The following is a 24,974-nucleotide window of genomic DNA, read 5'->3' as shown; positions in this document are numbered from 1 at the left end:
GCCAAGCTTTTTATGTTAACTTATTCGTTACTGTCAATTTTTTTTTCTTCATGAGGTTACTTGCAATACTCCTTCATTACTGCAGAATTCTATATAGCGAGTCATTGTTATTTAATTTTCTAGCTAGGACAGTAAACCCATCCATCTGTGTAAACGAATCATTTATTAACAACTGGACAAAATGGCAAGCAAGAAACACCACATCTCATGTAGAGAAGATGATTCGGTAGGGAAGTGACGGTTTGTACGTTCTTCTGCAAGGAAGTCCAGTTGTTTTTATGAAACTGTAAACCTTGTTTCCCTTATTTTCAGCAGAGCAAAAAAGGGAGCTAGTTTTGCTGCTCTGTACAGCTTAGTGGGCCAATAAATTCACTCATTCACTACTGCTCCTTGACATGCAGCAATCTACATGGCATTGTACGACTTGGCAGCATCCCCAACAAAACTCTTCAAACTTAACTTCCTTGTGACCCTAACAGCTATGTCGAGTTACACACTGGGACACTGGGTTTTGTTTTGGTGCGATCCTACAACGTGCTGGCTCTTACCCAGTAACAACGAGTCACAGAAAACAGAGCCCTTCAACCTTCTCCTGCCATTTGTCTGCTTGCAGGTGTTCTAAGTTCCAAACGTTGCAATTCATACGGACCACCTCTCCTCCAGGAGGTACCGTCCTCTTTTATACCTGGGTGGAGCAAGAAGCCACCTGCATCACAAAGGCACTGAATCACTGATTCTTGTCCTGCACAGACCTGACTGCACTGTTATCCTACTACTGCTCAAATAGTTTCAGATAGTTGTTAGAAATCATTCAGTACTGTCATTTCTGGGTTCTAGTTCATTCTCTTGAGGATGCAAATAACAGATTTCATGCAGTTTATATTAAAATACGTTCTTTTTTCTTTTTTTTTTTTACCAACTCACAACATCACTCTCATCTCCACCTCTGGTTCTTTATGCTTCATCAACAATTAAACTGTTTTAGACCAATTTCTGCTCTGAGTTATACTTGCACAAACCTTTTCATTCAAAACGTCCAAACTTTACTTCCCAGACAGCCTTTAGAAGCTCAGGAGTTTGTCACACGTGATGTCATGAGCAGAGAAAATGCTGCTCTGTGACATGGAGAGTCCAGGGCAAAGCTGCAAGGCTCTCTGGAAAACCAACCAACCAACCAACAAACAAACAAGCACATTTAGATGATATGAGTGTGAAAATTGAAATGCTAAATCTCAGATGTTTCTATTAACGTTATGTTATAGAAAGAAAAAAAAAAAAAGGTGGTTTAAAAGTATATTAAGAAAATCTTTGCCATACATCAAGTAACTGAAAAACAATGTATGAAATACAAACAATGCAAAAGCCTTGCAACAGTAAATGTCAGAATTTTCAGGTGGATGTGGGAAGAATGCACACCAATACCACAGCAGTAAGAAGTGCCAGTTAGAGGCAACCCGCCAGAAACTCTGCTGTCTTAAGTGAAGACTGATTTATAATGCAGCTTCTGCAAAATGAAGGAGATTAAATGCCAGTTTATTGTTATAGAAAAATAAATTACTTTCTGAAGCAGCACTAAAATCCTATTGCTATGAATTAGCCTTACTAATCTTGGTATTTTTAACATAAACGTGAATTAAAACTTTGAACTTCTTGCTTTTTAAGAAGTCAAATAACAAACATAAAGGAAGAAGAAAAGGGTGAATATTAATTCACATCCATAAAGACGTTTCTGAAACATGCCTTTTACAGCTAGTCAAAGAGCAATTCAAGCTATGAAAACTGCAGCAGATGTTAGGCAGGAAAAGAACAGCATACTGCCGAGTCTAGGTAAAATGATACATTACCTAGCTCAACAGAAAGAGGCAAAACCACCTAGTTGTTTTTAACACACGTGAGGAGAGGGAGATTCATTTCTTTGGCTCAACAAGAGTCCACTACAGACAATTAATGCAAATGTGGTCCCCGTCTCACATCTAATAGAGAACCTTCTTCCTCTGTGCTCTCAGCCTAGTGATGTAGTTGTCCTGTGAGTCCATCTGCACCAGCAGGATCTTGGTTCAGCCCTATTCAGGCCTCATCCCAATGAGGTAAGTAGTGTTCAGTTCTGATAGCCTGAAAGTACTCCACACTTTGTGGAGGAAGAAAGCAGTATTAAAACAGGAGGAGCTCTTAAAGAAACACTGCTATGGAGACTTCCAGAAATTTTAGGCAAGCCCAATTAGTAAAGATAGACTTCTATGCAAAGAATGGTAAAATCTGACACCCTGAAACATCTAGAGGTCTGAAATATGCACCAAACGCAATAACTCATACTCTCCAAAACATACTGTCTTGTTCTGAAAAGGCTGCCCCCAAAGCAGTGCATTGGGCTGTTCTCCTGGCTGCTCCTCCTTCTCTCCACTAAGACCACTGCAAAGTGGACAAGAAGGTCTCTGATCTCATGCCAGAGAAAACTTGATGATCCCATCCCGATATCGGAGCACGTCAGGATATACAGAGGGTCGTGGTTCATTGCAAGAATAAGAGGCAACGGGCAAAAACTGAAATACAAGGAGTTCTGTCAACACGAGGAAAAACTGTGAGTGACTGAGCAACGGAGCAGGCTGCCCAGAGACCATGAAATCTCCTTTCCTGGAGATACACCAAAGCATCCTGGACACACTGCTGGGTACTGAGCTCTAGGGCACCTTCCTTGCGCAGAAGGCTGGACCAGATGACCTCCAGATTTCCCTCCAACCTCAGTCATTCGGTGATTCTGTGGCTTCACCATACCACTACAAAGCAGCCTATACAGCAAAACAGAGATCTTTCCTAATGGAGCTCTGCATTTCAGGCTACGTTCAGTGCTCCCCACTGTCCTAGATAGTTATCTCTCTTTTTGTCCTAATTATTTCTAAACTTAGTTCTGAATTCTCTCACTCATCTGAATGGAAGATAGATGCCTAAACACCTTTTTTTAGAATCTAGGTCTGGCTTATGAGACTTCATCCTTCGGTTTTTGTGACCAAACTGCAAACTTCAGCTTCATCAACCTTTTTTGTTGTTGTTGTGGCATCACTTATCATGTCCATTTACTCAACTTTCTGAAAGGATCTCTTAAAATTACCTCCATCTCCCAAAATCCATGTACAATTCACCATCTGCTTCGCCAGGATAACTTTACTTTGCCATTTTTTTGTTCAGAAAATGTACACTTCAATACAAAAGTATAGAAACAGGTAAAATTTCATCTCAAATAATGAAACTCTGTCCTACAAAGAGTGTGCATCTACAAAACTCAGCCAACATCCTCCTTTTATGTTTGTATTTCTTACAGTTAGACATGCGTCTAGCCCGTAGTTTTATGTTTTTGTTGTCCTTTTTTATATTTTAATTAAAAATATATTTAAAAGTTTTGTTACTTACATACATTCACTATTTTATACATTTTATATGCATCCCCAAGACAATTGCTCTTCACTCAGTGAGGCCCAGGCAAGTCAAAAAGTTGAATACTCCTGTCCTAGGGTGTATGTGTGTCTGCCTTTATATAATTTGCTCTGTTTGCCATATCCACTGTAATTTTCCCCAATTCCCACACCAACCTATTTTTCTTCTTCTTCACTCCCTTTTAAGACTGTAGCCTTCCATGTGCCATCTCTGGTTATTTCTCCCCCTGCCAACTTCTAAAATGTACAGAGAAGCATAAAAGAAATTACCACCTCTTTCAGATACTCATCTGAGGTACCTCAGCTACTGAGGTAATGAATTACAAGAGTATATTCCAGAGTCAGGCCAATTACTGGCCATGATGATTACAACTAAAATTCCATACGGTTACACACCTCTCCTTACCTGTCAGCAGTTTATGCCACATTTGTGCACTGTTATCATATTGTCTCCTTTCAGGATCCCCATGGTTGTTTAGGTAAGGGATGTACTGCCATAAAATATATATATATACACACACATATATATATAAATTTGAGAATATAAACCAGAAGAGAAAGTCCTACTGTTCGACCTTTGGTTATACTATCTGTCCTAACATCATTGTTACCCATTTTTTGTATCTGCCTCTGAACTCAGCATTTATTATTATTGTTGTTATTGTTGTTATTGTTATTTTTCCCCCTACCTTTTCTCAATCTGAACAGTTCCACATTCTCAGAACAGACACTCCTCACGTAAGGAGGCCACACGAGTCTTTTCATCAGGGAAGATTTTAATCAATACTTCGCCCAGCAAAGGGCACCATTTACAGCACGCACTAAGAAGGGATCTTTGGCTCCGCTGTACCTCATGCTGAGGTAAACACCTACGGACAGGCAGGCTGACCTCAAAGGCCAACCTTGTTCCAGAGTGTAGCTCACCCAACCCACATACAGGCGGACAGAATCCTTTATATTTTTTTCTATTTTAGCAACCGTCTCCAAGCAGAGACGCTGAAAATCGAACAAGAGAAAGTCCGCCCGTTTGCTCGCGGGAGAAAGCGAGGAAGGCGCGTTCCGCGCGCAGCGGAGGGCAGAGGGCAGCCGCAGAGCCGCGGTGCGCGGGAAGCGGAGCTTTGTGTCGGGGAGCCGAAGCCGCGGACTACAGGCTTTGGGGCGGCAGCCGTGTAACCGAGAGACGCCGTGCGCAGCCCCACCGAACCGCGCTTCACGGTTCAGAGGGCGGCTCCCGCCGTGCTCTCCGCAGCTGCCGCTTCTGAACCCCGTTTGCCTCGCTCAAATCGCCGAGATGCGCGCACTGCGACCCGCCGCCTTCACCTCCTGCAGCTGCCTGCCAGATGTCCGAGCTGACCGCAGATGGCCGAGAGGGGCTGCGAGAGTCCCCGGGGAGCAGCGCCGAGAGCTCCCGGCCCGCCTACCTGCGGGACCCCAGGCCGAACAAAGCGCAGAGCTGCGCCTGCGGCACCGGCACGGCACGACGCCGGCACGGCGGGGACGGAGCGGAGCGCCGCCGCCCCGTGCGCAAACAGCGGCGGAACGGCTCGGGGCCACCCGCGGTATAGCGGGAGGGACTTCCAGCGCAGGAAAGCTGCCCTCACACGGAGCCGGGCTGCGGGTGAAGCTGAGGCTCCGTAACAAACCCTCCCGGCTCGGCCCCGTCACCGCACGGCTCCGCCCCACCACACTCGGCCGCGGCGGGAAGGCCGCGAGCTCTCGCCTCGCGTCGCCCCACCCCTACCGCCCCGCCCGCGCGCACGTGGCAGCCCCCGTCACGTGACGCGGGCCCCGGGTTTCCCCCCTCCTCCCCCCGCTCCCTCTCCTCTCCTCCCCGCACCCTTCGCGTCTGACCCCGTCTCCCGTCTGGTCAATAGCGGGCGGTAATCGCGCATGCGCGGCGCTCCCGCAGCACGCCCCCGCTCCGCGCCCCCCGCCGCCCGTCTCCCTCCGCCCTGCTTAAGGCGCGCGCGGCGGGGCTCCCGTCTCCGCAGTGTGCGTGGGCGGGCGCTGCAGCCACCCGCGCGGCCGCGGCCCCTCGGAGCGCCGCCATGAGCTCGGGGACCCCGTATATCGGCAGCAAGATCAGCCTCATCTCCAAGGCTCAGATCCGCTATGAGGGCATCCTTTACACCATCGACACTGAGAACTCCACCGTGGCCTTGGCGAAGGGTGAGCGCGGCCCGGGCCCGAGGGGAGCGGCGAGGCGGAGCGGGGGGGGCGCGGGGCCGAACAATGCGGCCGGGCGCTCCTGCGGGCCGCGGCCGGGGCGGGCTGCGCGGAGCCGGGGGCGGGAGCGGCTCGCCTCCAGCGGCGCGAGCTGCCGGTGAGTCAGCACTGGAGGCCGCGCGGGCGGGCGGGGGTTCCCCGCGAGGAGATCCGCCGTCCGCCTGAGGTTCCCCTCTTCGCTGGGAAAGCAGCCGTGCCGTGGCCGTTCCGGCTCTCGGCGCTCACGTCGGAAAATGAACGCGGTGTATCGTTGCTCGGGCTGCTTTTCCCAGCGCGGGGCCCGGCGGGTTACGGCAGAGCCGCGGCGGCCGCCTTTGTTCGTGCCCGGATCGATATCCGCGCTGCGAGGCGCGATGCCCGCACGTGGGCGCGAAGCTTCGCACCCGGCGCCGCTCCGCTCCCCGGCAGGAACGGCGATGTGCGTCTGGTTGGCTGGTGTGGTTTGGAATCGATGGCCACCTGTGCTGGGAGCTCCTGTGTTTGCTATCGGAAAAGCCTGCTCTATCTTGTTTAGTCTCTCAGGCAAGGTCTTGTTTTTATACTGCTTTTGCTGCACAGATTGGCTGTTCCAGCTAATGTCTGTTGTTCCTTTCCCCGAGCTTTGTCTTTCTCTGTTCTGTGAGTTCAAACCTTCATGGTAGCCTTCGACAGCCCATCAGGATCGTTCAGAAGCCAAGTATCTTTTGTCTCTCAAGTCTGTCTGCTAGAATTATTGCCTTCTTCTCAGCTTACTTTAGGCAGCCTATGCCGCGACCTGAAATTTCAGTGTCACGATATTGGCATAATACTGGATGCGAACATTTGACACCTATTGGTGTTGGTTCTAAAGCTTAAAATGGGTGTTATCTCAAATTTCCACGAATTAACCTGTCCAAGGCTCTAAAAGCAGCTGTCTCCAGACATGAAGCACCAGCCTGTGGGAAGGATGCAATCCCTTTGCTGCATGCATCGCAAGGCCTTCAGCAGAAAGCAGAGCTGGTTTCACACATGGCTCTGGCTTCCTTGTAACACTGCTGCAGAGCTGAAGTGCTGTGTTTTAAAGGTATATGTGATTAAAATGCTTGATGGTGTGGGGAAGTACGTGCCTGGTATAATATCTCTGGCAACACTTGTATTTATTGGTCTTTTAATGTTTACCTGTGAAGAACTGGAGTTTTAAGAAGTAGTTACAGTGCGTGGAAAAATGCTTTTTTTTTTTTTTCCCATTTAAAAGTGCTGCTTTAAACTTCACAGCGCGAAGGCTGGTTGTAGCTCAGGGGGCTTTTTAAAATCAGAGACTTTGTATCAAGATTAGTGTCAGTATTATGAACTTAGCTGTGACAGCCGCCTCGACACAGTGAGCAGCAGTTGGAAACGTGGGGTTGGGAGCCCTGAACTGTTGATGTATAGTCAACACTGTTTAGATAAGTAAATTGCCAGGCCCCAAATGCCAATAGGTTCAGAAGACCTTAGGATACACTGTATGTATTGCTCTTGTGATTATTTTTTTTTTGTCATCCTAATAGCATGAAGGATAACTTGGGTTGAAAGGGACTTTGGGGGAAGGAATCTGGTTCAGACTGTTATTCAGAGCAGGCAAACTTCAATTGATTTGTATGCTATTCCTGTGAAATCTTGACATGTGCAGCAACTCAGCTCCTTGGATATCATTCCACGTGCCTAAGTGCTGCAGGACAGCTGTTTTGTTAGATGCTAAGCTTCACTTAAGAGCAATGGCCATAATGCAATACACAATTACCCTCCTGTTCTTAGCGAGCACCACTACCTTACTCCCTGTTCTGCACAAGTCTGAAGGAACCCTAGATTTTAGGCAGGAAATATCTGTGTAAGAGTTGTTTTCCAGACATCCACTCCTCTTATGCCTCCTGACCCTTCAGTGGTTGAGCTCCACAGAGTCCTGCGTGTGAATGCAGGCTGTTGTAAAACACTAGCTGTGGCACAGCGTGGGATTGATTTCCTGTTCGTCTGTAAACAATAGTCACTGTAAGTCTTCATGGGAGACAGCCCTTCAGACCTCCACAGAAACTCCAGGCTGTGCTTTGTGCTGTGCCAGAAATCATTAAACACTTCAGATACAGGGAGTGGGTGTGCTCCACTCCTGGAGGCCTCACAAATGCCATCGCTGCTGTTTTGTCTACAATAAGGACATCATTTTTCTACCCTTCTAGTTACAGACCTTGGGACCAGGCAACTAAAAGGCTGCCTGAACAGCTCTGGACTTTACAGCTCATGTGTTTCTATAACTGGAAGCCAGCAGGCTGATCCTGGTGCTGAGAGAGGTCGTGTTTTGAGCTAGCTGTGGGATTCTGCAGGAGCTCTTGGGTAGCTTTAGCATATGCTGCCATGAGCTGTATGCTGTAATAAGCTAATCTTGAACAGGAATATCAGTGGTATGGTTCGTGTCTAAAAGTCTGTGAGTATCGCTTTCAGTTGATAATCTGCTTCTAGTTGACTGGGTTGCAGCTGTAATACGATCAAACAGCAGCTGGAGAGCTAAAATAACTTAGAGGTTTTTATACCATAGTTACTAATGGAAGGCTGTGTTTGAGGGAAGCAACTGACAGTTTGTACTTGCACCAGTTAGGTATGAGCTGAGGTGCCAAAGAGCAACGGTGAAATGGGACAGTTTGGCATTGACCTGCTGTACACTGAGCTAATGCTCCTTGTAAGCTCATCTCCACGTGGAACAGATGGAACCTGAAGATTGCTTGCAGCATTAGCTGCTGCTTTTAGGGAAACCACCTGAAGGCAGCTCCTCATGTGAGGACTGCTTCTGATGAGTATTCCACCTACAAAGCATCAGCACCCATGATAAGTTCAGTATGCCTGCAGGATGCTGGGAATGCTAAGCAGTGGGGTTGAGTTGATCCAATTCTTGCTACCCTTTATCTGGGGGAGCTGCAGTGCCTCCCTGTCCTTTATCATCCACCTGACAAGGCCGTTTGCACTTATCTTTCCTGCTCTGAAGTGGGAGCTGCAGCTGGCTGGCACAGGACTGCAGGCTGTGGTACAGCAGGTCTTTGTAAAGGGGCTGTTCAGGATGGAGTCTGTAAAGGTACTGTCAAACTCAGTGTGTCCTGGCTCAAAGTTTGAATGCTTCTCTGGTAACCTGTTGGAACTGGCTGATGCAACTCCAGTCTGGAGCTCTTCCACTGCCAAAAAGCATATATCAAGCTAATATGTGCTGGTGCTTATCTGAACTGGCAAAGCTTCATAAAGGCAGAGAACTATGCTAGCAGACTTGATAGACTTCTGTAAAGTGTAGAAGGAAGTCTCTATACATGTTGGTTGTGCACGTTCTCTAGTCTGTTTCATACTCTGGTTTTTGGTGTGACTGCCACTTGTTTTCCTACACTAACAAAGTAGAAAGTCTGAATCTGACCTCCTCCTGTTTAATGGATTGAGTTAATTTATGCTCCTCCCTGGTAGGCACGCAGTCAATTACAGCCTTCTTTCCCACTGCAAAGTAGAACGTCATTCTGGTAGTACCTGCACAAGTGCTCTGATAGCTGAGACTCGGTGAAGCTTCAGTAGGCACTAAGGTTTAGAATAATCACTTAAAGCTTTCTAAATATGAAACCATTGGCATAGAGAGAATTTAAATGGGAAGCTCTTATGCAGATAGACAATTTGCTATTAATAAGTAGGAAAACAAAGGTATGGATTTGAGCTCTAAAGCCACTGAGGAACTTTTCCCTGCTGCTTCAGAGGCCTCCCTCGTGGTCTGTTGTGGTGGCAGTTGTCTCAAGTTGGATGTATATATGGGACAGGATCTGGGCAGAAGCGCTGACTATGGCAGTATAGCAGTGTGGGCAAGTCCTCAGTTTTGCAGTGGACTACTTCATTCCAACTGGTGTATCATCCTGACCTTCCATTTATGCAGGCTGCTAGAAGATTTGGTCTTTGGGAACAGATGTGTGGGATATGGGGGGCTGGGACTTGAAAGGTAACCTACTTTTTTGTTACTTTTGGCAGGCGTTGTAGGAGTACTTCCTAATTTTGTAAGTCTTAACTTGTATAACGTTGCAAAGATAATGCTGAACTAACAGCAATCTCTCCAATGCTGAAGTGCGATCCTTTGGTACCGAAGACCGGCCCACAGACAGACCTGCTCCTCCAAGGGAAGAGATCTATGAGTACATTATTTTTCGAGGAAGTGACATCAAAGACATCACTGTCTGTGAACCTCCGAAAGCTCAGCATACCCTGCCACAGGATCCTGCCATTGTTCAGGTAAGTTAGCCTGCAGTGTAATAGATGTGGTGGAACACTGATAAAAGGCTGCGTTTGGTATCAAAGTATAAAAACGGAGTCATTGTCTCCAGGAATCTTCAGATTTTTGGGAGCGTTCTGAGTTGCATTGCCGTGTTTAAAATAATGGTAGTAAGGCTTCAGTCAACAGAACTGCAGCTAGTGTAGCAGCTGAGAATGCAGGGGAGGTCTGCAGTGTTTGTTTGAGGGGTAACAGTGCTGTACTTGAAGTAGAGAATCGCTGCCGAAGCAAGGTGACTTCTGGATGCTGTAGATGGAAATGTGCTTTGTCTTGTTACAGTCTTCACTGGGCTCTGCCTCTACGTCATCCTTTCAGCCACATGTGCCTTACAGCCCGTTTAGAGGTATGCCACCTTACAGCCAACTTGCTGCCAGCTCTTTACTTAGCCAGCAGTATGCAGCTTCATTAGGTTTAGGTAAGTAAAAGCTTTCTTTGCTAGAATAAAGGTACAGTCTTTGTATGCAGCTACACTGGAGCCACATAGCAGTAACTGATAATGAGTTCCATACTGAATGTCAGGCTGCAAGAAGCAGTGAATAAGTAGTTAAAAACTTTGCAATGTTCTTATAGCAAGGAGGCCCATCTTTCACTTATGCACATGTACCCAAGAAAGAAACTAAAGAGCTGAAGCTTCTCTCTGAAAGTAATACGAATAACAAACAGTTGAGGTCAGTTCATTTCTGGTCTGACATAGCTCACATGCACAACCCGTGTGTGAAAAGAGCTTGTGTTCCAAAAGAGAACTAAATAAGCTGCTCTAAAGCTGTTCTAGAGATTCTTGTATCTCTTTCCAAGTCCTCCAGATGTTACACAACCTTGTATCTTATCCATATATCTTTTTGCTTTCTCTTCTTCCCTCTATCTCTTTAGAGAAATTGGTAAGCCCTCCAGCATCAGCAGCTGCTTCCAGTCCTAGTTCTTCTCCGTCTCCACAACCTGTTTCAGAGCCTGACATGTCTTCAGAGCCCCATCAGCTCTCTTCCAAGGGTAACAGCAGTTTGAGGACTCCAAATATTTGGAAGAACTGCATGGCATTTGAAAATATGTTCTTGTTAACCCCCTCCTAGAATGATAGTACTTACATGGGTAATGCTAGTGAAATGAGTTTGTTCTTGGCTGTTGTTGCTTTTCATCACATGAAGCATTACTTCCTCCTGCTCTAGAAGTATCAATTAGAGAGACAGGAGAATGGAAAAAGTAAAGAATCCTGAAAGAATGTGGGTCCTCCTGTGTAAGTATCAGGAGAGGGGTGAGATTTAGGGATGTCGTGCTGCATCCTCCCTAGGAGTATGTGTTAGCTTAGGCATTAGGCAGGGAATTAATGGGCCTTTCCTAGAAAGCCAAGCACACTGCTTAAATCATGGGTGGCCTTACTACTCAAAAATAAACAGGCAGGTAGAAAATTCAGGAGTATTCCTGTAATTTAGGAAACTTCAGGATATGTTTCATGCATAATGGGGCAATGTACCTTATAAAGATTGCCAGCTAGTGAGGCATAACTAACAGTGAGCAATTTTAGTTGTGGTAAGCAGAGGTAACGTAGTTCTGGGTGCTTGCTTCTGTGCTTAAGAACTTTTGAAGGAGTTTGAGTAGAGATAACTAGCCTGACCCATCTTCAGAGCAGAGAGACCAGGTGCAGCCTGCATTTAAACATGGTAATTAGTTAAATCTGTTTTTAAATTAGCATGTATGGTTGTGTTGGCATGAAACTTCCCGCTTTCTGTTTGGCCATCTGTCTGTATGTGCTTTCTCAATTTTCGTACTGAGCTTTGAAACTTTTGTTGAACTTGCGCAGCGGCTTTGTGCTACTGAATAATCCTTAGGCTGTGTCTGTCCTCCTTGCAAGTTTTCCAGGTGTGCATAACTGGGAACCTGCATGATGTTACCTACTGGGTTTATCTCAGGTGGACTTGGGTGACCCAGAAGTGTCAGTGGCTTGGTTTGTGTGTACCCTTCAGCTTTTTCACTTTTCTTGCTCTTTAAGTGTATTCAGTTCAAGTTTGCTTCCAAGCAGTTCTTATGCATAACTACAAAAGCCTGTAGCTCCAAAACTTCTAATTAAATCTAGAATGCAGTATTTCTTCTGAGTACTGAAGACTGTCACTTTCTAAAATAAATGGTGTAAGGTATACCAAACCATGAAAAGTATTTACGTGTTTTGTAGTGTGAATAAATAAGCCTGGATGGAAGAGCAACAGAAGTCTTGGGTAACACTTTGGCCTTGACCAAGAAGGAATTTAAAAGGGTAACTTTGAGATCTGGTCTGGTTTCAGGTTTTCTTTGTCTGAAAGCTAACAATAAGCAATGACAGTACTTCAAGTAATCAAAGGGCTTCTAAAAATGGCTTACAAAATGGGACACATAGCTGAGGTGATGAGGCTTTAGCAGCAAACTTTTTTTTTAGACAAAGTGGGGAAGCCTTCTGGAGCAACTTCAGAATGGTCACGTTTTGCTTCAGATTAATGTAAAGTACAATCCATAACCAGAGAGGCAGCTAGAAATTTGATTTTCTTATCAGCTCTCTATAGGAGAGTGACCTGGCTTGTTTGTCTGAAGTGTCTGATTTGATTTAAGAAATAAACGGGTAGTTTTTCTGATGTAAGGCTCTGGATTTGTGAGCTGAGAACTCTGGCAGTAGTGCTTTCCCTACGTGCCACTTAAACGTAGCTCGTAACGATAAACAACCAAGGTTTTGAGTAACTGGTTGATGTTTGCTCCGTAGAAGTGGGCAGGGCTTGAATAACGCTGGGTGCTTTCTGAGGAGCACTCAGTCATTGCAGTTCTTTCCAGGTGCTGGCTTCCCTTCCGTTCACCCTGTCCGCAAGAGCCCCATGGTAGAGCAGGCTGTCCAGACCGGCCCTGTGGACAGCATCCATTCACAGAAGCCGCTCCCAGTGAAAGTAACTCCCGGGGTGCAACGCAACGGCCGGCAGGTTCCACAGAGCAGCACCAAGACAGCTGGTGTGTATGGACTACAGTGTGTATGGACTGCTGTACAGTGCTGTTCTCAAGTGGCGTTCAGAGGTTCATAGCAAGGCCAGACTGCTTTGCTCTTGTTCTTGTGTGCCTTGAAGTTTCTTTCTTGTTCTGTAGATACAGTTCCGGCAACGCCTGTACAGACCCAAGGGCAGGTGAATGATGAGAACAGAAGGCCCCAGAGGAGAAGATCAGGTAGGCTATTCTGACACAGACACTTGTCTGGGTTTGTAAAGGCAAATACTGCTGCGTCAGTGAAGCGTTGTTGGACAGAAGGCTAAGACCAAAGAAAGGCTTCGTAGTCTTTGGCCGGGTAGGGATGGTCCCCCAACACAGTAAGCTCTGGAGCCACAGAAATACAGAACCACCAAAATGCTGGTGCCCTCTGGGTGCTGGAGATAAATTGTTTTGTTTTGTTTTTTAAAACTGACAGCAATAACTGGATTGCTCTGAAACCTGTTGTGTCGTCTTATTGGGAAGGGCAGCCTGCTTAAGATATCTGGTGTTCTTTCAAATTAAAAGAACTATGGAGTCATTGCTTCTCTAGAATAAAGCTTTTATGTTGAGATGACTAGTTAAGCATAGGTCAAAGCAAAGTGAAACCAAGTTCAACTAGAGATCCTTGCCCAAACAAAGTGAGAAAAGGCAGGAAGCAGAAGTTGAGATCAGTTTTCAAACTAGTTTGAAGGCAGCACTGTGGAAGGGAGGCTGCAAGTTTGGTGTTTTTCTTTCCAAAAAGAAGCTGATAGTTTCTTTATGTGGTTTCTGCTTTACAATTAAGTATGTGTCCCTTTGTGGGCAGGTGAGTCTTAGGTAGGTTTTCCAAAACCAATGATCTGTTCATCTCAATCAGGACAGGTTTGTGGACCAGTTATAGTAACATGTTAGCAGATGAGTAGCAAATAGAGTTCATAGCCCCTGTACCTTTCCCTCAACTTTACTTGAGGTGCTGCTCTTATTTTTTCTTTTCCAACTGGAAGAAAAGCTGGATGTGTTTTAGTGGTAAGGCTGACAGCAGGAATGCTTTCCAGGCAGTTAAAATGTTGCTGTAATGTGTCTCCTGTAGCCCTTCAGAAGTTACTTTCAAAGAGGCGTGACCTAACCGTGGGACTGGAAGCCAAGATTCTGAGTTCTAGTCCTGGTTTTCTCTGGTCTTGAGGAAGTCATTTAACTTCCCTTAATTTAACATTACCAAGTGTTTCAACTCTCCTGCTTTCAGGAAACAGGGGAAACAGGAGAACCAGGAATCGTTCTAGAGGACAAAACAGACCAACTGCTGTGAAGGAAAATACAATAAAGTTTGAAGGTGACTTCGACTTCGAAAGTGCAAATGCACAATTCAACAGAGAGGAGCTTGATAAAGAATTCAAGAAGAAACTAAACTTTAAAGGTTTGTAGCTTCTTTAAATACGAGATGCTGAGTAGTAAGCCTTGCATAGAAAACTCATTCTGAGAAACTGCATCATTACGTGTGGCAGCATCTCAGATTTTGTTTGAAGGACCAAGGGAACAGATGGGTCTTCAGTATGCCTCAAAGAAGTGTAATGCATTGTATTATCTTCAGATGACAAAGCAGAGACAGAGGAAGAGAAAGGGGACCCTGGAGTGGCAACTCAAAACAATGATGGCAGTGCAGAGGAGGACCTTCTGGGACCCAACTGCTACTACGATAAATCCAAGTCTTTCTTTGACAACATCTCCTCAGAACTGAAGTCTAGGTGAGTATTTCTTTAAGCTTGCTTTTTTTTTTTTGTTGCTGCCTTAGCCATAATCCTAGATGTGTAACATGGTGCAACTTTCTAGAAGTCTCAAAATGCAAGAAGAAAATATGATGAAATCAAAACAGGTTTTAGAAGGGAGTGTTGTCACACAATTGATGCATCACTGATGACGTTACCAAGCTTTGTGCAGAGACCAAACAAATAGCAGTAAGTTCAGTTGCACTCATACATTTCCCTCAACTAGGATACACAGATCACTAATTATCAGATAGCATAGTTGATGTGGAAGGAGGCACAAAGATAAGTGTGCAACTGCCTAAACTTCAGGGCTACCAAGGAGATGAGGCATGTTGGTAAGGGCACTGTTCAAATGGCTCCTGAACCCTGACTGACATGGAGATCAACCAGCTCACTAGGAAGCTTGTTTCAGTGCTTGACCACCTTTCTGGTGAAGACAGTATCTATAGAAGTCTTGCCTGGCATGCGTGTATGCTGTTCCCATGTCTCCTGTCATTGATTGTGAGGAAGAGAGTCTCTGTGCTCTCTTATTTTCCCTCCCCAGGAAGTTATGGAGAGCAGTGGGGTTACTTGGTCTCCTTGGCTGCAAACTAGACAAGCAGGGCCTCAGCTGTTCCTCATGGGATGTGTGCTTTGGCCCTTTTACCAGCTTTGTCCCTTGGGTGCATTCAAGTATCTTAATGTTTTTATATTGTGGAGCCCATAGTTGCCAATAATATTTAAAGTGAGGCCGTACCAATGCTGAATACAGTGGGGGAATCACCTCTGCTGGCTGGCTGTGCTGTATTTAATGCATCCCATTCTGTTTCCTAGTCCTGACTTTGAACCCATAGAATAAAGTCTTTAAAATCACATTTTTGGGAGGAGGCAACAGAATCATGCTGTGCTGAAGATGGTGCAACTTGCAGACAGGAGCAAGCTAAGCCTGGAGTTTGGGCAGGTCTGTCTGTAGAAGCATCAAATTAAGTACTGCAAATATTAATGAGAGGCTTCATCTGCTGCTGCTGTCTTTTGGTGGCATGAGCAGCCTGATAAGTTAAACTTCCCTTTAATGTCAGCATGTAAAATTCCCGTGGTGTTTCTACTTCCTTTTAGCAAAGCTTTCTTCCAAGTGTTTACCATAAGGCAGTTTTTGGGTAGGCAGGTTCTGGGTAGGAATTGGGACTGGTGCTCTGGAGCTGTTCCAGTAACTGAACCTCAGCTGTGACAGGGCTGCCTTCCTAGGAGTCCAGAGAGGCTTCATGGGATTCAAGTTTGTGTTTGCCAAGAAAACAAGACTGGGTGTGAGATGCTACCGAGTCCTCACGCGATTGTATTTTAAGTCTTTCCACAGTTCTCTGGTCTGGAAGTAGCATGTAAAAGCCAACAGCTGTCACTTCCAAAAAGCCCACGTTTAGCAGAGGAACTGAATTTGTGTTTTCATGCTGCGGCAGTTCTTGTTGTAGTGGTAGTCAGGAAAAAGGGGTTCTTGAGGCTTCCTGGCTGAGTGAGTCGGGGTTATTGAATGTCTGTATTAAATCTGAACGCAGTCCCGTTCAGTTCTAGACGCACCACGTGGGCTGAAGAGAGGAAACTCAATACTGAGACGTTCGGAGTGTCGGGGCGGTTCCTTCGTGGCCGCAGCTTTCGTGGTGGGTTTCGAGGTGGAAGGGGCAGCGGAGCAGCAAGGAGGAGCCAAACCACTCACAGAGCTGGTACTGGCAGAGTGTAACTTCACAGGTAAACTGCCTTTTCTTTCTTTAGCTGTTAATAGCTGCTCTCCCTAACCAGAGCATCCCTTATCTTATCCCTTCTTATCCCTTACCTGAGCTTTCTGTGCAACCTCCTCTTGCTCTCCAGTCCTGCAGGTAAATGAAAAGTAGTTCTTTATCATCTCTTAACTGTTCATCCATCTTTCTAAGTGATGGAAGGAAATACAAGCAGTTCTAGCACGTTGATTGATCTATTGGCTCCTGGGGCTCACCTCTGCAAAAACCAAGACCTGTTTGTTTCAGCTGAGACTCTCTAGCTGAACATTTTAATTGATACGTAGGCATGAACTTCTGCTTTTTCTTGGAGCAATCCTCCGGATATCAAATCTAATTCTACCTTTTTCCTGTGTAGGTTCTAACATCTCTCCTGAGAGGACGAAAATGTACATAGAAAACAACTGACTGCTGCACTAATGTGGGAAAATGGTTCATATTGTTTACCGTCTCAGCTCAAATGACAGAACTTCATGTACTACTGCTTATATTCTGGACTTACTTTGGACCAGCAACAGTCAGCTGGAATATTCTTTGGAAGAGGGAATGTGTTCAGGGGTACCTTCTTCAGGGTGTCTTTTCGTTTGTTTTTGTTTTTTTAAGTGCAGATTAACTTACATGGTTCTTCTTTCGGGTCTCTCAAAGGCTGCTGTAGTCTAAGCATAAAGTCAGACTCCTTTTCTGAACCCTGAAGAAGTTAAATCATGGTATTTTAACATGGAACCAAAGCTCACTTGAAATAAACCAGCTAACTTGTTTGTTCTGAGTAACCAAATGGATTCTTTGGTGCTGCTGGTCTTGCTGTACTCAGCAGCGTGTGTGGAGTAGCACTTGGTATCTGAAAGAATGGACTCCTGGTGCCGAGGAGTTACGTGTATTGTCACTTGGGAATACTGGATTGTTGCTCATGTAGTGGTGTGAAACGACTGTACGACTGTTTGTTAGCCAGTACTGGTGTGGAGGTACTGCAGGCTCTGCAGAGCTGTGCCTCCCTCGAGTTGAAGGGTGCTGGGCACTCCTCCACGGCTCGGAATTCTGCGGGGTCAGGGGGGATGGATGCAGAGTGCTGTGCCCCAGCAGGACGGGCAGCAGGCGCTGCTGCTTGTGTGCTCGCAGTGCAGAGCCCTGGCAGCAACTGGCTGCCTGGCAAGGAGCCCGGAGCGCCGGCTTCTTGCCTTGCTTTGTACCTTGTTCGTATAGTGCTAAATGCAAACAGTTCTCTGTACACTAGTAGACTGTGGTGGAACACTATGGAATGTTTTCATTAAACTAGGAATGGGGAGTCCATATAATGAAGCTTAACAGATGGGCATGTTTAATTTTTCCTCTGTACCCCCATACTGTAAATAGTTTAGTTTTTCTTTTGTTTTTAAAATCTGTATGTGGGGAGAGGGGCTGGGGGGGAAGGGGTTACATTTGTTTGCATGAATAAGTGGGTTAAATTGCTATAAGCATGTGTCCCTTTTCTGTTGGTAGGGAATTCTGTTGAAAAAGCACCTTGATGACTGAACCCCGTACATAGCTAGAATTTTTTAGTTATGCATTGACTTAGGTTACTGTAAAAGCTTGGATTTATTTTTGTAGGACTTTATTGCTAAGAATTAGAGCATAGCAGTGGGGCTGCTCTTTGGAGTAATGTAAATTGTAATTATAATAAACATGTAAATGTTTGATGTTTTCCTGCTATTTTGTTCTGCGTGCAGCTTGGCAGCATCTGTCCATGCAACTTGTTGGAGCCCCAAGCAAGGCTGAAATCTAAGAGGAAACTGAGCTGGCCTGGAAGGAGGCACACAGTGTTTAAGAAGGCTGCTGAAGGCTCTGCTACAGCTGCTGCATCGTTCCTGTCACCCTGTGCTCCCTCAGGGGAAGTCTGAGTATCCAACTGAAGGAGTGTTGCTGTTCACAGCACCCAGAGCTCACAGCCAGCAGAGCTCACAGCTTTACCAGTTTGTTCTGGGTGGCAGTATGTCTGTTTGGTGGCCACAGATGCTTTTAGGAGCTGGTCTTTTACCAGCAAGTAGTGTGTGCTAACAGCAGGGCTTGCAGCAGCCCTAGGTGACTCCTTTCTCCAATGGCAAAACAGCTTCTATGGCACTACAGCATGAAGGTGGAATTGCATTGCCTGTCAACTGCTGGAGCAGTGAGCGCCTCTACAGCTTCTGTGTGGCTGTGGTGAAGTGAGAAATCAACACCAAGCTCAATACCACTCCTCTTTATTATTAAGGCACCAGTTCTCTTTCTTCTAGATTCAGTGTCAGGCATGTTGGGCAAATACACCACAGCCTCCATGTGCAGTACTGTACCTGGATCACTGCCCTTGTAGGGAAGAGCTGTCAACAGGAAACAACAGCAGGGAAGGCACAACTCCCTTCCTTCCCCAAAAGCTTTACCCCCATGCTTGCATGAGGCCAGGCTACTTGGAGCTGCCTCAGGCTGCAGCTGGCTATTGAAAGTAAAACTTGCTGTCTGGGTACACAGCCACCTGCCCAGGGCTTTCATTTTATACAAGTTATTGTTCGGTGAATAGAATGCACACAGCAATGACTTTGGTGTGCAGAGGTAGGCCTCCATCACTTACAGAATGTGATCTACCTCTGCCAAGAGAACTGGGCAAAGAGACAGCTGTGAGAGTAGGCAGGTCTGACCAGAACCTGGGGTAGGGTGTATGGAGGGAGATGGAGGAGGTTAAATACAAAAGGATAAGCTGGAGTAGACCTCTATCATTGTTTTAGCATGCCTGCAGTTCATATGAGGCAGTCACTGGTCTATAAAGCCCCTAGTGGGCAATCACACCACTGCTTTATTCTCAACTGACAATCATGCAATGACCTGCAGGTAGCAATTCAAGCACCTCCTCAGTCGCTTATGATGTGCCTTCAAAACAGTTCTCGTGCTCATTTCCCAAACCCCTGCAGCCCCAAATCTGCTATAAAACGCACCACAACTGGGGCTGAAAAGTGTTTTGTTTTACATCTGGGCCCTGGCCATTTACATTTGAAAACAGTGATAAGGGACAGAGAAAATGTAACTCATTGAAAGCAGTTGTTTTTGCTGAGACATCCGCTTCAACAGCAAGAAAGTAAGCGACAATGGAGACTGTTCACCAAGAAAGCTGCCAGGAAGAAAAACGCAACCAGTCTTCATCCTTTAATGGGTCACTACTGCATGGTGTAGCTGATCAAGTCATCTTTAGTGATTAAAATATCAGGAACACAGGGATCTTTCTAAAATAAGAGCTTAAAAAAAATCAGTAGGTTTATTGTAGGTCTCCAGAGGGGCACAGTATGAATAAACGGAATGCCGACATCTTGTCTATACAGAGCAACCCTTTGCTTCAGTTAAAAAGAAGCAGCTAAGCAGGCGCCGAATTTGGTTCATCATGATGTCTTCTTCTGTTTTTTCTTTTCATTCTCTTCCTTTTCTTTTTCAATTTCAGCAACATACTTCTCAATTTCTTCAGGGCTTAGAATCTAAAGAAAGGAAAACAGCAACCTCTAAGATGCCACTTAAAGAAGATAAAAGTCTCTTGAGTAGCTCTGACACGGCAGGAAAGTGAACAGCTATTTCCAGAGACACAGGCACACTGTGCAGACACAACGTGCCTTGGCTGCTACTGTTAAACAAATATTTGCCAGTGCAGAATGGGAGATGAGGAGTGGAAGTTAGGGCTGATGTACAACAGTGCTATCAGAGAAACTGGCTGCAAAGGGAGAAAAGCCAAAGCAGCCTTTACCTTCAGGGGCTGATCTCTTCTCATCACAGCCAGCTCGATGTTCTTCCCCCCAGACTGCACAACCTGAACAGAAGGTAACACCATTAGGAGTGGGTCCAGTAAACAATTTGAACACCTCTCTTTCAGACCTTTTAGGAAAAACAGCTGTGGAAAAGGAGCACTTCTTTAGCTCCAAGCCCTCTATCCCAGCAGTAGGAAAACCCATCCCCAAAAAGGAGGCATTCCTTTTGGCATCAATGCAGCCAGTTGATGCTTAACTTAAAACCATCACATTTCCACCATCTGAATTTTGATTTAAGCTTTCCTCACCTCAAATTTCAGCACAAAGACAAAGCATACCGCACGTGGAGTTTAGTGCATTTTGGTTCATTTATATTAATTGCAACAACTGAAGTCTTTTTCCCTCCCCTGAGGACTGCAGTTTAACTTCCTCCATGTAAGTTACAGGCACAGTTCTCTGAAGTACTCTGAACCTTATAACCCCACACCTACGGCAAACAACAAATGCACTTTTCAGAGATCCTTTTGTAAAGCTCTGCTGCCACGTGGGTGAAGATTTCAGCGTACTCACAATCAGGAAGTTGATCCAAACACGAGGTGAAGAGTGACACAAAGCTCCTGAGGGAGACTCACCTCAAGAAGAGCCTTGATGACAAGCTTAATAGTCAGATCATCTGTTTCAATGGCTTCGTCAGTGTAGTTTTTCTCCAGGAATTCACGTACAGATTTAGCTCCTCTGCCAATGGCATTAGCCTGGAATGGATGGGGTGGAAGAAGCTTGGAATTAGCAACGAATGGGATCTGTACAGTTAGATGATCTGAAACCCTTCTGCGATCACTGTGTTTTTCAGGAGATGGAACGCATTACTTCCCCCACCGCTCAAGCAGTCAGCAGTCAGGCACCCCTGTGTACTTGGGAAACAAGAAAACATGGTAAAATTTCCCAAGTGGAGCTGAACTGCACACTGCCATTCCACGCAGATGGATTTGTTCATCTCCTTCTACATCCATCCCTCTTAAAGGAGATGGTAACTCTTAAATATTTCATTACACCTCCAGAAGGACGGAACCAGCTCACCTTCCAAGCATGGTACGTGCCAGAGGGGTCGGTCTGGTACAGCCGGGGGGTTCCATCGAAGTCAAATCCCACGATCAGAGCAGAGATTCCAAAAGGCCTGCGACCGTTGCTCTGAGTGTACCTCTGCTCAGAAGGAACAGGCATGCATTTCACAAGCAGCTCCGTCGTTAGAGCAGAAAGCAGACATTTGTATGTTACGACCAGGAAAGGCATCAGAAATATTTTCAGGAGGCTTTCTCACCCATCTACCTACAGAAGGCAGGATTCTGTGTCCTACCAAAGGCCGTAAGCCAAGCAGCTGACGCGGTTACTTCACTTTTCAGCCACTTTTCCTAACATCCACTGAAGTTTTCTGCACCACTGTAACTATCAGGAAGAGACTGGCTGCCAGGAGCTGCTGACAGTGACTGCATGCCCGGGTGCGGCGCTGTGCTTTCACAAGCACAACGATGAGCACAAAGCCAGCTTTCAGCAACGATGTGCAACAATTCCATGAATGACAAAGCAGGCTTCATCTGCGATGGCAGCCGGCTGTAGGAAAGGCAGTGCCACAGCCCTTCTGCTCACTGCTGCAGCACATCACTCACCACAAGTGACCCTAAAAGCATGGAGGCCCAACAGCAGAGCTGCAAGATTTACTGCTGCTACTTTTAGAGAGATTGCAAGCGTGCCAGAATGAAATACACAGATGTGAGATTACTGTGAAGGAACAAAGTGAGATTCTGCTCTGACAGGCTAGTAATGAACACCAGCATCACACCATTGTCATCATCACTGTGCTAGCACGTCATAAATAAATTAGACTTTTGCTAATCCCCACTAGCTGCTGAAAATTAGTTCAATACACCAGCAGCAAATGAACAATCTTACCACAGAAGGCAGTTGGGCATATTTTGACCCTGTCGTTAATCTTACATTCACGAATATCAAACTAAATATATTAAGTGCTGCCTTAATTTGCTGCCCTCTCATCTCTCCCTGCAGTGTCTTAGAAGGGAAACCGGAACAGGAAATGCATCACAGCCAGGATGAGAATGAATTAAAGCCACAGATGGGCAGCGTCCCTGGTAACATCACCAATGTGCTCACGCAGCTGTTACAGGCACTGACTGATTTCATCTTCTGAGGAAGGCTGGCGGTCAATCCTCATGTTCTATTACCACATTTTCATTTCCAACAGCCAGCAGCGTTCTGTTGCTTTCTGCCAGCAGAACCACACACAGCTCCTGCACAGCAGGACGCATGGACAGAAGGACCCCACACAGCACACCTGCTTCAGGCTGGCGATGTAACGCGTGATGTATTCCACGGTGACCGGATCCTCCACGGTGAGTCTGTGGCTCTGACATTCCACACGAGCTCTGTTTATAACTATTCTGGCATCAGCTGTGAGCCCTGCAATGACAGTGGATTCGCTGTGCTCAACTCGTGCTTCACACCACGAGCACAGACAGCTTGTCTTGCTCCAAAAGGCTCACAAGGTCAGTGCCAACAGTGAGGGAAGGAAAGCGTACAAGAGGTCACGCCTTCCCAGGTTTGCTGAGCGAGGACATCATTTAAAAGGCAACAGAAATAAGCTAATGAATCAAAATTACATACGTTTTGTTTACAGGTTTCATGACTGTTAAATAACATGCAATTTGGAACCAGGTAATCAGAATCCCCCTGAGAGACTGGAAGCATTCAGTCTAATGGCAGAGCTTCCATTCTCACGTACGGTGGCTGCATTTCTTTTGACAACACCCCTCTCTATAAATCAGCTTATCTGCACAATAAATCTTGTCTAGTTGATGGAACTACAGCAGCATGACGTTAGCTGACAAAAAATGGCCAGCAATGCCATTTTCAGCTGGGAGCCTTGTTTCCATTATAGAGCTATTCTTTAAGCTTGTGAACCCACCTGCACATATCACAATGCCCAGCTGAGGAAGCAAGGCACACTACATCTCAAAAATCAGTATTTTTGCCTGCTCGAATCAGATCTCCTCTTAAAGCATTGTGAATACTGATACAAAGAATTACTTACAGACAGGAGATAACTGCTGAAATGTACACATGTTCACACGAGCTCACATATTGTTGAACACTGTATTTCCATATCTGTGTTGATAATGTTACTTCTCAGTCTTCATCCTCACGTTAAACTCAGTGGACCTTGTGAGTTCTAACCAATATTTCATCCCCATTTAATCACTGGTTCTCCTATATGCCCTATCTACACCTATTTGTAAAAGTGGAAGTAACTGGAAACATGCTCCTTCCCCACAGCCCTCACTCAGTTATACATGCCCTATGAAACCATAACCTTACCCAAAGGCAGCCTAACAACTGCTGCACCAAACCCCACACTCTGCAGGGATCACACACCTGCAAAAGCCATGCAGACATTGTCATCCAGGGCGCAGATCTTCCGTACAGTTCTTTCATCCTGAAGTTTTGCCACAGACTTCTTCTCCACGCCGAGAACAACGATGTCCTTCCCTCTGACTCCAACCTTCAATGCATTCAAAGAAAAGAGGAAAAAAAAAGTTAACTTAGGTCCCCTAAACAGGTTGCAGAATACTGGAATGAGGGCCTGGAGAGAAAAAAAAACAGCAAAGCAAACATTATAAACTTCAGCTTGAAGTACTTTGTTTCCTATTGCCACAGCCCGGGAGAGGACGGATGTAACAAAAATCGCATCCAGTTCCTGAGCGCAGTTTCATCAGCTGCTTTCACCAATTTAAATCCGTGTGACTCCCAGCAGATATTGCCACCCTCCTACAACCGCGTTCTCCAATACCAGCACTTTCCTGCAGCCACTGCGGCAGGAGCAGCACTAAAGCTGCCACATCAAACACAGGGGCAGCCTGCCGCAGGTCGCTCCCTCGCCGTACCGTAAAAAAACCCAACGCTATCTGGCACTGCGCCTCGTTACGAGGGCCGCCCCGCTGCTGCAGGGCCAGGGCAGCTCTGCTGCGAGGAGCTCCGCGCTTCCAGCGGCGCGGACGGCTGCGTCCATCGGCGCTCAGCAGCCGATGCGGGCAGTGCCAGCCGCGCGCCCAGCCGAAGGCCGGCGGTTTCCTTCCCGAAACACCTGGAAAGCGATCCGTTATTCCCCACGCGGTAAAACTCCTCGTTCATCAGAACCTCGGGGCAACGCGAACACTGAAGGCAGCGGCCACAAAGCCATTCCCACTCGCCTCTCCTCTTTCCCGTCCGCCGGACACCCGCACAGCGCAGCACAGCGCCCAGCAGCGCCGCCCGGCCGCGCGGTTCCGCCGACAGCAGCGCCGATTTCGCGTCTCTCCCGTGGCGCCGCCCGGCTCGTGGCGCTCCGTGCGCGCGGGGCCACCGGCGAAGCGGCGGCGCGGCTCCCCGCGGCGCGACGTGCGCAGGGCCTGCCTTCCCTCCCTGCCGCGCCCGCCTCGGCCCCGCGGCGAACCCGGAGCCGCCTTTCTCCCCTCACTCACCGCCGTAGAGCCCTTCTTCACCGCCTCCTGGGCGTACTCCACCTGGAAGAGGTGCCCGTCCGGAGAGAAGACGGTGATGGCCCGGTCGTAGCTCATGGCTGCCGGCCGCGCGCCGCCTCCCTCAAAACAGCACACTCATCCCCCGCCCGCTTCCGGAGTACGCCGACGGCGCCCCCTGCGCCAACTCCGTACGCTGCAGCCGCGAAGCTCCGCGCTCCTTGCGCGAGGAGCCGGCGTTGCGCAACGAGCGTAGGCGAAGGCGGCCGCGGCGCTCGACGCACTCGGCGTAGATGGCGGCCGCCCTTACGCAGTTGGCGCACCTGG

At 46.8% G+C, this 24,974-nt stretch overlaps 2 protein-coding genes across 5 annotated transcripts; one reads left to right on the top strand and one right to left on the bottom strand.

Moving 5' to 3' along the window:
• Positions 1-5,313: 5,313 nt before the first annotated feature.
• Positions 5,314-18,060, top strand: LSM14B (LSM family member 14B). 4 transcript variants are annotated; one of them, XM_052683723.1, is made up of 10 exons: positions 5,316-5,597; positions 9,724-9,887; positions 10,207-10,342; positions 10,798-10,914; positions 12,718-12,888; positions 13,018-13,098; positions 14,123-14,293; positions 14,468-14,621; positions 16,182-16,361; positions 16,746-18,060. In XM_052683723.1, exons 1-9 carry the CDS (start codon positions 5,477-5,479, stop codon positions 16,351-16,353), a joined length of 1,287 nt encoding a protein of 428 aa, XP_052539683.1. In that variant the 5' UTR covers positions 5,316-5,476; the 3' UTR covers positions 16,354-16,361; positions 16,746-18,060. The 4 variants fall into 4 exon arrangements, with proteins under 4 accessions (XP_052539685.1, XP_052539683.1, XP_052539684.1 ...); XM_052683724.1 differs by having other exon boundaries at positions 5,320-5,597; positions 13,021-13,098; XM_052683725.1 differs by lacking the exon at positions 10,798-10,914 and having other exon boundaries at positions 5,314-5,597.
• A 1,557-nt stretch (positions 18,061-19,617) lies between these two features.
• PSMA7 (proteasome 20S subunit alpha 7) lies at positions 19,618-24,810 on the bottom strand. Its single transcript, XM_052683727.1, has 7 exons — positions 24,651-24,810; positions 23,566-23,692; positions 22,469-22,593; positions 21,199-21,321; positions 20,754-20,873; positions 20,121-20,183; positions 19,618-19,857 (listed from the first exon to the last, which is right to left on the bottom strand). Exons 1-7 carry the CDS (start codon positions 24,744-24,746, stop codon positions 19,765-19,767), a joined length of 747 nt encoding a protein of 248 aa, XP_052539687.1. The 5' UTR covers positions 24,747-24,810; the 3' UTR covers positions 19,618-19,764.
• Positions 24,811-24,974: the final 164 nt, after the last annotated feature.

This window comes from Tympanuchus pallidicinctus, unplaced genomic scaffold, assembly GCF_026119805.1.
Source record: "Tympanuchus pallidicinctus isolate F22 unplaced genomic scaffold, pur_lepc_1.0 scaffold20, whole genome shotgun sequence".
Taxonomy (NCBI): Eukaryota; Metazoa; Chordata; class Aves; order Galliformes; family Phasianidae; genus Tympanuchus; species Tympanuchus pallidicinctus.
This window is presented reverse-complemented; position numbering and strand designations above follow the sequence as displayed.